Raw genomic sequence first — 14,150 nt, forward strand, 5'->3', positions numbered from 1 at the left:
CCTAGAAACATACAGTCCACACAACTGAAGTTATATTCATAAGTTCATAATATACAGTAAGGAGGTTTGAGTTGGAATAAATTCATTATCTCGAGAATGAGCGAATTTGAAGAGAAATCCTGAGACAGGTCGATTTTTATTTTTAAATTATGAGTTTTTGGCATATATATGTATCAGGTCAAAACGGCAAACAGGTGTATATTTTCAAAAAACTTTTGATAGTGTGTAAAAAATATATTTTATATCAGCTAAGTACTTTCAACACATAACGTGCCATCATCAGAGCTTCCTAAAAGGACATATTTAAGATAAGATTTTTTTCATATAAAAAATGAGTGAAAAACTTACGTCCTCTTAAAATACCTTCATAGAAGAGCAATTGCTTAACAACACAACAAAAAACATGAACACTGGGCAAAAGCCACAGATATAGGGTAATAACCCTTTACAGTGAATAGAATCACATCTAAATTCTTTTATTAATTTATAAAGACAACATGGCTGAGTCAGACCATTTTGAGCCCACGTGAACAGCAGATCAGCTGAGGAAGACTGTCATTTATTAAAATGGTAATTACAGTCTTTTCCAATTTAATATATATATCATACTAATGACGTCATCCATCTGGGCGTGATGACGTAATCGATGATTTTTTAAAATGTGAACAGGGGTTGTGTGATAGCTCATTTAAAAGGTTATTGAATTCTCTATTCAGTAATTTAAACATTAACATAATTATTTATACAGGGTGTACATATTTTTTTTTCATTAAATTAATTTACACAAAAAGAAGAATATAAGCAATTTATTTAATTCAAAATACATTTTATCTCTGTCAGAAAAACAGGTATAGGCCTGTTAAAAATTTGGAACGGTCACACCACGAAAACGTCACATTTATTTTGTCCGACAGAACAGACTTAAGCTCTCCGAACAGAGAATAAACTCTCATGCAAAAATCAGACTGCTATTTATCACCTGTCATAATTCCTGTCATTTGACATATTCTACATGTTCCACTCATTAAAACGTCCATTTGGTGATAAATAGCAGTCTGATTTTTGCATGAGAGTTTAATCTCTGTTCGAAGAGTTTAAGTCTGTTCTGTCGGACAAAATAGATGTGCCATTTTCGTGGTCTGACCGTTCCAAATTTTTAATCTGTTCCACAATTAAAACTTCCCCGTTCCAGTGTTCCCATATATCAAAGTTTGTCCGACTAGACACCCTTAAGCTATTAACAAATTTTCAGCTTGCTATTAATCAACTTTTTTTCCATACGCGGGTCCAGACCTAGTAATATTGTTTATTTCACAAACAAACATTGCTTTTTGCTTAAATTCAATGTTCGAACTGCTAAGAGACAAGTGGGTTGCAGTTTTAATATTGAATTTAAGCTAAAAACAATGTCTATAATTTGTCAAAGAAACATTTCTTTATATTTTATGACAGCACTCAAAAGTATTTTGAAATAAATGAATTACATACATTCTTTTTTTTTGTCTCAATTAATTTAATTCAAAAAAATTTTTTGGACACCCTGTATATATTATTATGGTAACGTTTATATTACTGAATAGACAATTAAATAATCTTTCAAATGAGCTACCACACGACCCCTACTCTCATTTAAAAAAATCATCGATTACGTCATCACGCCCAGATGGATGACGTCACTAGTATGATATATATGCCAAAAAGTCATAATTTAAATATAAAAATTGACCTGTCTCAGGATCTCTCTACAAATTTGTCCCTGCTTGAGATAATGAATTTATTCCAACTCAAACGTCCTCACTATATGTACATGCCTTATTTGTATGATCGAAGCGAAGATCGGTGGGATATGCGCATTTTATCCATGAAATTCGATATTTTTAAGACATTCCAGAAGCCGCTACAGATAAAATGTTTTAACAACCCATTAATCATTCAGAATTAGTCGACGAATTAGTACAGTTAAAATAATTGACGATAATGATTTAATGAGTGAAATTTAAAGTTTTTTCTACTTTAATGACAAAAAAGCAAGCTCATTAACAGAACCCAATTAAAAATTATTTTGCACATCATATTTGAAACATTATTTGGTTGAAAAATCTCATTTTTGTTGGCAAAAAATATATTAATTTGTCTGGACTAAATTACAGTTCTGTTTATCTTAAAAGGGATATGTTACTATCAACATTCACGCAGTATTGCCAAACTGAATTTTGTTATTTTAAGTGTAAATTTTCCTAGCGATCTCCGAGGGTACAATACAATTGGATTCTTTAACGTTCGCCCAATGCAAGCATAATATTAAGAATTGCATAAAGGGCCTAGCCGGCCGATTGGAAAAATGCCCCCAGCGATATTCCAACAATAAAAATAACATGTTATCTTACATCAAAAGTATTCGACCAAAAAATTTTTTAGACCCCTAGTAACAGCCATAACCTTCCAAAAAATTAAAACGTGTTTTTTTCATTTACTGACGATATCTTCGTTTTTAATCATCGATCGTAGACACTTATTTTTTTAATTTGTGGGATTTTTTATTTATTGTAGTATTTTTTCCAAAATTTTTGGCGCAGAATTCAAATTTTTGCTTTTAAAATTTTTAAACTTAGTTTAAAAAATTAGGCAGAACAAAACACAAAAAAAATATATTATTTACTGGTTCTCAAATTATCTACATGATTTTTTTTCTCAGATTTTTATAGGGTGGGCATCGTGGTCAGAATAACGAATCATTATTTTTTTTAACCCTATTTTAGCTCTTCTTTCTTAACCGTATTTTAGCGGATCTATGATAATTAGATAAAGGCACTACCAAAAGTGACATCGAAAACAGAACGCAGCAGGGCCTCGATTTTTGACCCTTCGCTTCGTTATCGAACGTATTCGCTTCGTATCTGTTTAGTATACGAAGCGAATACGTTCGATAACGAAGCGAAGGGTCAAAAATCGAGGCCCAGGGCGAAAAAGCGGTAAACATTTTAAGCTCTCTACTATGGTCTAAAGTCTAAAGATATGTATCTATAAGGCAAAAAAGAAATTGACAATCTACCGTACCTTCGTAGAGCCTATTATGACTTATGGAGCACAAGTTTGGCAGATCACGAAAAAAGATAGAAAAAGAATAGAAGTAGTAGAAATGGTATAGCGTGTGCTATATCCTTTAAAGATCATATCAGGGATGACGATATTAGATGGAGAACAAATACTCTTTATTCCAGTGTAGATAGAATTGAAACGAGACAACTAGTGTGGTATGGTCAGGAGAAACGAATTTTTTTTATTTATTAAACACCAATAAGATGCTTAAGAGCATTACAATCTGATCAACTTATTTCTAACCTAAATTACTACTAAAAAACTTAAGACTAAGGACAAACTCGATAGTACCCCTTAGGTTCTGTTAATATATTGCACAAATGTTAACTTGTACCATCACTTGCACCGTGCACTGTTTTTCACTTAACTAACTCGAAGGGTTTCTTCCTCTTGAGTCTTCTAGCTAGATCCGTGTTGTCGAGGAGCTGGATGGCCTCAAAATTGACGTGTTGAAGAAGTCGTTGTTCGTGACTCTTGGCAAATTTTTCTATGGTCTTGTTAACAGTATCCATGTCTAAGTCCCTATGGAGGTCACTGTTCCTATAGTACCATGGAGCGTTGACAATGCTCCTTAGCACTTTGTTTTGGAATCGTTGAATGATAATTAAATTTGTATTGCTAGCGCAGCCCCATAGCTGGATGCCATATGTTCATATAGGTTTTATAATCTGTTTATACAAAAGTATTTTATTGTTGATCGCGAGAGTGGATTGTCTTCGCAATAGCCAATACATTTTTTTATACTTCATATTAAGCTGTTCTCGTTTCTTTGGGGCCGTCCATTAATCACGTGATGTTTTTTTTGCATTTTTTAACTCCCCTCCCCATTGGTGATACATGGTGAGGTTTAAGACTTACCCTACCCCTACCCCCTATATCAAGTGTATTTTTGAGGATCTACAAAAAATCTATTTTTTAATAAAATACACGTATTAAAAGTAAAAATTAAAGACTACAATAATAACGTTTAGAGGTAGACAGAAAGGTTGCAGGTTGTTTTTGACTGACAAAAATAATGAAAAAAATGGGAAAAATATTTTTGTATTAAATTACTATTCAGTACTAAATGTATTATACATATAAACATTATTTAATGTACGGTATCCTCGAATCACTAATGAGCAAGACTTTCTTCAACATCAATAACTGGATAAGCATCTAGCAAGTCAGTTGTTGGCACAGTGCTTTGTTGAAGATCAACATCAGTTTCATCAAGCCACTCGGCGTCATTATTTTCGCGCACTACGCAGAGAATCTCTCTCGATCTACCGTTCGATCGTCGCGTGAGGATTCAGGAAGGACGAACATTGTGCATCTCTAGAGTGCTATTGCTCAGATTCAGTTGCTTGTGACAAGTATTCACATGCGCTTTAGCTTTTCTCTTTGTATAGAAGTCCAGTGCACACCGCTAACATGTCCTTTCAAAAGTATCTGATGATCCTTCTGCAAACTAGGGCAATACAGGTCATAAATCAATTAGCCGAAGCCTTCATACGTTGGAGTAATTTCGAGAGACCGTCGCAGAAGAAATGGAGCATGATGGATCTTGTTATCATGCTCTTGAGGCTTTGGGATATATAGGCCACCGGACGACTGCAAAATCGGGTAAGGAGGTATAACGAAGCGTTGCGAAAGAATTAATCGTATAGAACTCCGCATATTATATACCTCTAAAGCAAATATTGACTTTCTCACACATGCTCGCTATACCACTGCTGGGAAGACAGATCTGGAATAAAACTTTCAACAATGTTATCTGGCTTGACATACTCTGCTACGACGATATGGCCGCCAATAACCATATTACTCCATACTTCTGAGAGAACTTCACCAGCCTTCTGAAAGCTCTTTTTTCAAGGTCATGATCTTTTGTTCTCCCTTGTTCATCCAAATTGGTTCCATAAGAATCATGCGGAAGTGTAAGTCCAGATAATTCCCGGCTTAAATGCGCCATTCTTCTCTCAACGCGATTGAACGTGCTTATACCTTATACCTGGTGCATTTGTAAAGATAAATACTTATTGCTCTAGACTCTAGATCATGCTTGACAAAGTTGTGTAGGGCATGGGCAATACTTTTGAAGTATTGATATATGAGCTAAAATATTGAGTTTATTAATAGAATAGTATAATATTTTGATCACTCTGTACAAAATTTTGTGACAATAAACATATGTTTGAATATGTCAAATACTCTATTGTTAAGATCCAAGAAGAAATGTGCCTCCGATTATTCGTAGATATTCAGTGCCAAAACAACGGAATAACTCCCACCACTTTACCAATTTATCAGATAGTAGGTATATGTAAGACTAAAAGCCCATATCGAAAACGGCAGAGTCCTGACCAGTATTCCTAAGTGGAAAAATCTGGTGGTGCATTCAAAACACAAGAATTCGTAAGAGTCCTTTCTTATCTTAGGCACTTAAAATAATTACCATGTAAAGTATCCCGTGTCGCTACAGAAATTTGGGTGGAACCAAAGAAAATTAATGTGTTGTTGGTTTATATAATATTAGAATGACAAACGATTTTTTTTATCAGTCAGAACAATGCCACTTTTGATTTTTGTGTGCATTTGACGAAAAAATAAATACATGTAACGCCACTTTTTAGTTGAGTTTCGGGCATTTTCCTTAAAAAATAAATACACGTGATATTATTACTAGACCCGCCTCCCCTTGTGATGTTTCGTGATTTTTTATGGAACCCTCCCCCCTTTCGAGCCTCACGTGTATAATGGACAACCCCTTTTTAACATGGGCCCTCCAGCGTAGCCTAGCGTCTAGTGTAATACCCAAATACTTTGCGGTATCGGCATATGGTATCTGAGTATTATTTACGTTAACAGGAGTGTATTGATTTTTCTTGTTTTTAAAATTTATATGCACTGACTTCATTTCGTTTAATTTAATTCGCCAGCGTTTAGTCCACTTGTTAAGTCTGTTAACAGATATTTGTAGTTTTCTTGCTGCTTCTTCATGGTCTTCACCTACGGCTAAGACGGCAGTGTCATCAGCAAAGGTAGCTATTGTGTTATGATCTACTTCAGGGATATCACTAGTGTATAATAGGTATAGGACCGGTCCTATCACACTACCTTGTGGTACCCCTGCTTTGATTTCCTTTAGTTCCGAGTAGGCTTCTTCTTGCTTAACCCTAAAAACTCTCTCTGATATATAGGATTCCAATAATTCTGTGTATTGTCTTGGCAAAATCCTGCTTAATTTGTACTTAAGTCCTTCGTGCCATACCTTATCAAAAGCATGCTTCACGTCGAGGAAGACAGCGGAGCAAACTTTCTTTCCTTCCAGCGACCTCTCTATTATATCCGTTATTCTATGGACTTGGTCGATAGTTGAATGACTTTCTCGAAACCCAAACTGGTGTGATGGAATTAGAGCCTTAGCATCTATGAGAGGTTTCAACCTTTCCAGCAAAAGCTTCTCGTACAGCTTTGAAATTACGGGTAGCAATGAAATCGGTCTGTACGATGATACTGTATTTGGTTGTTTTCCAGGTTTAAGGATCATCACTTTCCATATCTTAGGAATATATCTTAATTTGAACGAGGCATTTATGAGATATGTCAGTTTTACTAGGGCTTTTCTAGGAAGTTGTTTTAAGATTTTCCCAATAATTAAGTCAAACCCAGGTGCTTTCCTGGGATTGATGTTTGATTTAATTTCGTCGGCCACTTCTTTTGGGGTGACTAGTTTAATTTCACCTTCGTCTTGTGTGACATTTTCCCATTGCAGTGTGTTATCACCTTCATTTGGCTGGAATGTTTCCTCGAGATATTCAGCAAATCTATTAGCCTTCTCTAAATTGCTTTTTGACCAGCTTCCATTTGTATTTCTTAGTGAGGAATTTTGCATTATCGGTCGTTTTAATTTCTTAGTGGCTCTCCAGAGGGAATAATCAGTTGTGCTATCATTTGTCAATTCTCTTAGATAGTTACTAATTGATTCGTTTTTATTTTTTCTAATTTCTCTTTTAAGCTGTTGTATACCATTATTTAGTTTTGTTTTATCAGATGGAGCTCTAGAGCGTTGCCAGATCCTTCTGAGTTTTCTTTTCTCCTCGATTAGCTTTCTAATTTCTTTAGGGTAATTATTACCTTTAACTCTATGAATCAGTTCAGGTGAGTTATTCCAAGCGGCTTGTTGAACTTGTTTAACAAAACATTTCGTTTCTTCATCAAGTTCATATCTAGTTTTTAGTGAAACTTTCAGATTGATTGTTTCTTCTGTGATGAAGTGAAGCTGAAAACTCCGCCAATCTGTTAGCCTATTAGTCAGTTTAGGAGGTGGCTGGTTTTGAATAACAGTATGGCTCACTGTGAGAAGGTGAAACGAATGAATGAAAATAGATGGCCAAAGAACGCTTTAAATCACATACCACAAAAAAGAAGAAGAAGGGGAAACCCTTCAGTTGCCTGGGAAGAAAATGTACGGCACATCATGAAAGACAGAGTCACCAAAGAAGACGAATTGATGGACGGAAAACGATGGCGGTCGAAATGAGAGAAGAGGCTGTAGGAACCTCGCTTATAGATAGAGATAGATAGATTTTAGCTCATCAAAAACTTTTCGGCTAATTTTGTGAAGCGCTGTATTACTTTTGGAAAATACTTACCAGAATAATCACTGCAACGGCAAATGCAATCAGGAATTTTTGATCTGTGGGTTTTCGGTTTTCAGGCCTTTCTGGAATTTCGGTGTTGCACGAGAAATTGTTCGTTGACGGATTTTTCATCCCTATAAACTAAAATAAAAAAAATTAAATTAGTATTTTGAAATGGTTAGTATGGTAACTATAGGTTTGTAACAAATAATAACAGGGTATGACTATTTTCAATAATGGCTTTTAGAATTTAGAAGCTTCGGATGAGAACCTTCATGGGATGAATCTTGTTTTTTTTTGGTATTGAAGAAACAAAAGAGCTTTATTTTCGTTAAGAGAGAAACATGTAGGTCAGCAGTAACCGCCCTTACTTTACGTTTTCTAGATTTACCTCTTATTTACCACTTATATGTGCTAAAGGTGGACCTTCCTTTATATGTGCAAAAGATGGACCTTCCTTTATATGTATATTATAATATAGAGGGTGAGGCAGATAAAGGGCCTATTAGAAATATCTCGAGAACTAAAGGCAACTACATCATGACAATTGGAATAAAGGGGTTTTAAAGACTGACCTATTTAATGAAAATATTTTTATCTATTTGGTACTTCCGGTTATACCGGAAGTTGCTTATAACTTCGTTTTTTTTTAATGAGACACCCTGTATATTTTCACATTTTTCGATTCTCCTTGATTTCTTTTTTCTTAAAATATGAAGTTTTGTAATATTATACAGGGTAGTTTAAAAGATAATTAAGCTTTTTTATTAATTTCATAGCAACTTTCACACCCTGTAGAATTGTAGTAGTTTGACATAAAAAATTCTATTTATATTTAAATGATTTTTAATATAGTCTACTATTGTTAAGAATTATTAGTCTAGCTAAATTGTTAATTTTAGTATACAGGGTTGGTCGAAACTCGGAATGAGTATTTTCTGAGTTTTCTTAAATGGAGCACCCTGTATTTTAGTATTGTAATAAAATGCTATTTTGTGGTACTTTTTAATTTCTTAAGCATTCTCTATACCTAACTGCTCTAATTTGTGCTTAATTGTTAATCGCAGCAACAATCTTAACTACGTAGGTATTTTGATAGCTCAACCATTATTGGCGATTTTAAGTATCATTCTAGAATAATATGTATTTATTTCCGAAAAATTATTTGTGATAGAACATTTTCACGGCCAACTTAAAAAAATTTCACGTATTTTGTGTTGCAATTAATATTAATAAAGCAGTTAGGTATAGGGTATGCTTAAGAAATTAAAAAGTACCGTAAAATAACATTTCATTGCAATACTAAAATACAGGGTGTTCCATTTAATAAAACTCATGCTCATTCCGAGTTTCGACCAACCCTGTATATTAAAATTAAAAATTTAGCTAGACTAATAATTCTTAACAATAGTAGACTATATTAAAAATCATTTAAATATAAATAGAATTTTTGATGTCAAACTACTACAATTCTACATGGTGTGAAAGATGCTACGAAATTAATAAAAAAGCTTAAATATCTTTTAAACTACCCTGTATAATATTACAAAACCTCATATTTTAAGAAAGAAGAAATCAAGGAGAATTCAAGAATGTGAAAATATACAGGGCGTCCCATTCAAAAAAACGAAGTTATAAGCAACTTCCGGTATAACCGGAAGTACCAAATAGATGAAAATATTTTCATTAAATAAATCAGTCTTTAAACCCCCTTTATTCCAATTTTCATGATTCAGTTGCTTTTAGTTCCCGAGATATTTCTAATAGGCCTTTATCTGCCTCACCTTGTATACTTAGCAGCTAAAACACCTCCGCGGGGGTAGCTTCGCCTTTACAGGTTCTCTAAATCCATATTTTCGAGGTGTATCAGTCCTTCATGTCTTCTCGTTCCATATCCATCGTAACATCATTACATATCCGGGTCCAACTCCTTCTTTCTTTGCTCTTTCTTCTGCATTTCTGATTCCCATGTAATCTAGATCCCGCTTCACCTGTTCCAGCCATTTGGACCTCGGTCTTCTTTTTCTTCTCCTTCTGGCTGGATTCCACTTTGTTGCTGTGTTTACTATCGCTTATTTCCCTGCTCTCCATACATGCCCAAGCCATCTCAATTTTTGTCTCTTTATTCTCCTGACTATATCTTGCCCCTTCAATTCCTTACTGCTTAATCTTCCCCCGTTTATTTCGTTATTTCTTCTACTCCTGTATTCACCTTATGCTATTTTTCTTGGTCCTAATATTGCTCGAATTATTTTTCTCTCAGTTCTTGTTAAATTTTCTTCGTCTGTCTTGGTCATTGTCATTACTTCCGCTGGTTGGCAATCATTATTGCTATTCTAACTTTTAACACTACAGCCCGAAAGAGTTCAGTTGAGCTGCATCCAAACCATTCTCTGAGATTTCTCAGCTAGGATATTTTTCTCCTACCTATGCTGCGCCTTCCTTGAATCTTTCCTTTCATAATTAATTTTAGAAGTTGATATCTGTCACCACGTTTTATATGACCCAAGTATTGAAGTTTTCCAGAATCTCCCTGCTGCTCTGTATTCTTGTTAGCACTTCCTCATTGGTTATTCTATCTGTCCAGGACATTTCAAATGCTTCCAATCTATTCAGATATTGTTTATTAAGAGTCCATGTCTCCACGCCATACAAAAGAACAGAAAATACATAACATCTTAGTACATACTCGCTTTCTAAGATTTAGGCTGAGGTCTCGACTACATAATATTTGTTTCATATTAGTGAATGCAGTTCTAGCCTTTTCTATTCTAATTCTGATTTCTTTAGTATAATCGTTTGTTTCACTAATGTTTGTTTGTCCCTAAATAGTTATAATTCTGAACTCGTTCTATCGTCTTATTATTTACGTGTAGATTGATGTTTCTAATATTTTTCTTTGATATAACCATGAATTTTGTTTTCTTTATGTTTAGTGACAGGCCAAATTCTTCACTCGTTGCAACAAGCGTATCTAAAATTCTTTGTAGATCTGTAATAGTTTCTGCTATTAATATTCTGTCATCAGCGTATCTAATTTCACTTGTGGGTAGGCCATTTATTTTTGTGCCTGCTACTTCATCTTCTAATGCTAATGCTTTTTTGAATATTTCTTCTGAGCAGGGTTGCCATATTACACGAATTATCGTGTAATTACACGATTTGTTCCTATTTTACACGATTACACGAATCAAGTACGAAATCTTACGATTTTTACCATTAAAAATTTTCAGTAGTATTTTTAATACATTTTTATTAAAATTCACTTAATACTTCCCTGTATTGTTTAAAAATTACTTTGCAAAGAAAGATAAATCCTCGGAAATTTGTTATTGGCTCCGTGCGTCTCCCCTCTACTTACAGTCACGTGACACGCTGTCAGATTGTGTAAGGACGTTTTAACATTGAGTCTTATGGGATTATTTTGTTAAACTTGAATATTTTATTTTGTAGTGATAATAACCGAAAAAAATTGTTAGAATTCATTAGTTATTAATTTATACTGTAATTTATAGTGCAACAAAAATATTTTCTTTTGCGTTAATAAAGATTTATTGACATAAACTGCGATAGTGAGGTTATGTATACAAAATCGAACTGATAATCAATATTGGAAAGTGAAGAATTTATATCAGATTAAGTGCGTTTTTATTTTCTGTTTATATTAATACATAATATCACTAGCGTGACACGGCATTTTTTTTAAATGTCTCATTTAAACATACACAAAGCGTCCTTATAAAATTTCAAAAAACCGCCACCATGAGCAGGTCGGTCGATTTTGCTTTGACACTTTGTTAACGCTCGGGGCGACTTTCATGCCTAATCATAACATACCATAATGATAACATAAACATCATTGGGAGAGTCTCAAGTTAAGTACTCATTTACACTAAAGTAAAATATAGGGGAATCCCCTGAAAATATTAGGAAGGTATAAATATTAGCCAGTCACCAACCGTTCTTGAATGGTTCCGCGCATGCGCGATAGCGAATAATTATGCGCAGTAACACAGTTTTCGTTACTGCGCAGACCCGTAACCATTCAAGGACGGTTTATTAAGCATTTTCCGACTTTACACGATTTTACACGATTTTCAGTAGTCGAGTTTCACGATTTCTACTTCACTTCATCTGGCAACCCTGCTTCTGAGTATGCATTAAACAGTGATGGCGACAAGACACAGCCCTGTCTAACGCCTCTTTTGATTTTTATTTTATTGGTGTTTAAATTATTTATTCTTATGACAGCTTCTTGTTTATAATACAGATTATTTATTATTCTTATATCCCGTGTTTCGATGTTCTTTGTTCTCAGTAATTTTATTTTTATTAACGGATTATGTTTCACCGTATCGAATGACTTGTTATAATCTAAGATGCAGACATGGATGTCCTGGTTAATCAGTACCACCCTTTGATGTATCGGTGAAAAACGAGGTCACAGTCATGGGGCCTGTCTGTCAGATTTAACACTCTGCGACTTTTATCTCTATCCCTAAAAATCAAATATTCTTTGAAAAGAATACGCCATGATCCGTTGGATGATATAAAACATCGGCGAATCCTGTCGTCATCCTGTCGGAATATGATCTGTAGAACTGCTGTGTGGAGTTGCGAAAGGAAAGTATATTAAACACGAAACATGAGAAATTATAAAACAAATAAAAATAGTTGTCAATGTACACTTTTCCTCACCTCGTCTGGTTGACCCAATTTACTTAAACTCCCTTCCATCGTGCCTAAAACAAACAAAAAAATAAAATAAGAATAAGCGGGCTCATTTGGAAGGCAAGCAAAGAAATATTGATGGATCTTTAGCCCTGCCGCACATCAAAGAAACATGAAACGTAAATTACGTTTCATGGAAATAAACCACTGCTAAACAAATATAATATATCCAGCCATTTATGAGACTCTCCGAAAATAAAAATGTGTCATGAGCATGAATCACACTCGTTTCATTAGTAGGCGGACTTTGAGATTTTTTTAGCAGTGTTTTCTTTTCATGAAACATGTTTTTCGTTTCATGTTTCTTTGGTGTGCGGCTTGGCTTAGAGGGATCAGAACGTTGCACAGAAATCTTTCGTTAACATAATCGAAGGAATTTTATATAAATGTATGTTGAATAGTGAATTACATAAATTATGTTACCTATTCCAACAACTTCACAGGAATTCCTCCGCATTTAACAATAAGCATTCGTCAATCATGCACATGCTTAAAAAATATCTTTAGAAAGAACGATACTCCCCACTCCTTAAAAAAAATATGTACTTTCATCAACAAACTTACAAAATTTTCCAACTTCTGTCACTTATACATGGGCATGACTTGGTAAACTTAGTTAGATACTTAAGAACGGCAGTTCTCGCCAGTGGCGCACACCTACACCCCCTACACGCGACACTATATATCAGGGGTGGGCCAACTTTTTTTAATAAGGGCCACAAAAGGTTTTTGGTCTATTACCAAGGGCCGCAATGTTTTCGAATTTTTAACTTTGGGGGGGGGGGGGATGTTAAGCAATTTTTTTAATTTGTTTGAAACTATGGTAGAATTATTTTATTTTTAAATTAAATAAACATAGTCAGTACAATTTAGAGAATATCCGAAAAAAATGTTTCAAGACTAACTATATTGAAAAATAAGCCAACGGTGGCAAATTTTTACCGACACCTAAACAAAATGAATTTTTCAGTAGACGTCAGAACTCGTTATTGGATCATATGAAACAAAAAATTCAAAAATATTTTATTAGCTTATGAGTTTCTCGAGATAACACTGTGAGTTTTTTTTTAAATTATGACGATTTTTGCGTTTTTGGTGTCACTCAGAAGTGAAAATACCGAAATAGTGAAAATCAACACATTTGTTATTGATACCTCACGAAATGTCTAAAGAAAATATATGAAAAATTTCAGGTGGATCTGTCAAGTAGTCTTTGAGTTACAATTTCCACCGCCTATAAAAAGCAGTTAAGCAGTTTTAAGAAAAACACGTTTAGTTTTGACAACTTTTATTTTCAATTTCTTCTGTCTGTCAAATCGTAAAGTGATGCACATCGAAATAGGTTTTTTTGCACGATTGATCATTTTTGACTGTTTACCGTGACAGATTTTACGTCAGTAGGTGACATTTACTAGCAACTCGACGGTAAGTAATCCAACTCGACGGTAAGTACTCCAACTCGACGGTAAGTAATTCACTTACCGTCGAGTTAAAAAATCTCTTAGTTTTAATTTATTTTTTGAAAGAATAAAGAAAACTAACGAATTATTTATTAATATTGAAACTTATGGTACAATTTGTTAATTTTTCTCTTCAAATACGCGATCAAAGTTGAAAACTTGGAAATATCAATGCCATCATAAAGAAAAACGGTGGATTTAATCATTGAATATTCTGCCCAGAGGCTTCCAGGAG

At 34.2% G+C, this 14,150-nt stretch overlaps 1 protein-coding gene across 2 annotated transcripts in view; it reads right to left on the reverse strand.

Annotated features, from left to right (window-relative positions):
- LOC126891866 (choline transporter-like protein 2) overlaps positions 1–14,150 on the reverse strand; it is a 132,955-nt gene that overhangs the window by 98,431 nt on the left and 20,374 nt on the right. For both annotated transcript variants that reach the window (XM_050661192.1, XM_050661193.1), the window contains exons 2-3: positions 12,423–12,466; positions 7,737–7,865 (exon numbers count right to left, since the gene is read on the reverse strand). In XM_050661192.1, the coding sequence (XP_050517149.1) occupies positions 7,737–7,865; positions 12,423–12,466 (173 nt within the window). The remainder of the gene's footprint in view (positions 1–7,736; positions 7,866–12,422; positions 12,467–14,150) is intronic.

This window comes from Diabrotica virgifera, chromosome 9, assembly GCF_917563875.1.
Source record: "Diabrotica virgifera virgifera chromosome 9, PGI_DIABVI_V3a".
NCBI classification, from domain to species: Eukaryota; Metazoa; Arthropoda; class Insecta; order Coleoptera; family Chrysomelidae; genus Diabrotica; species Diabrotica virgifera.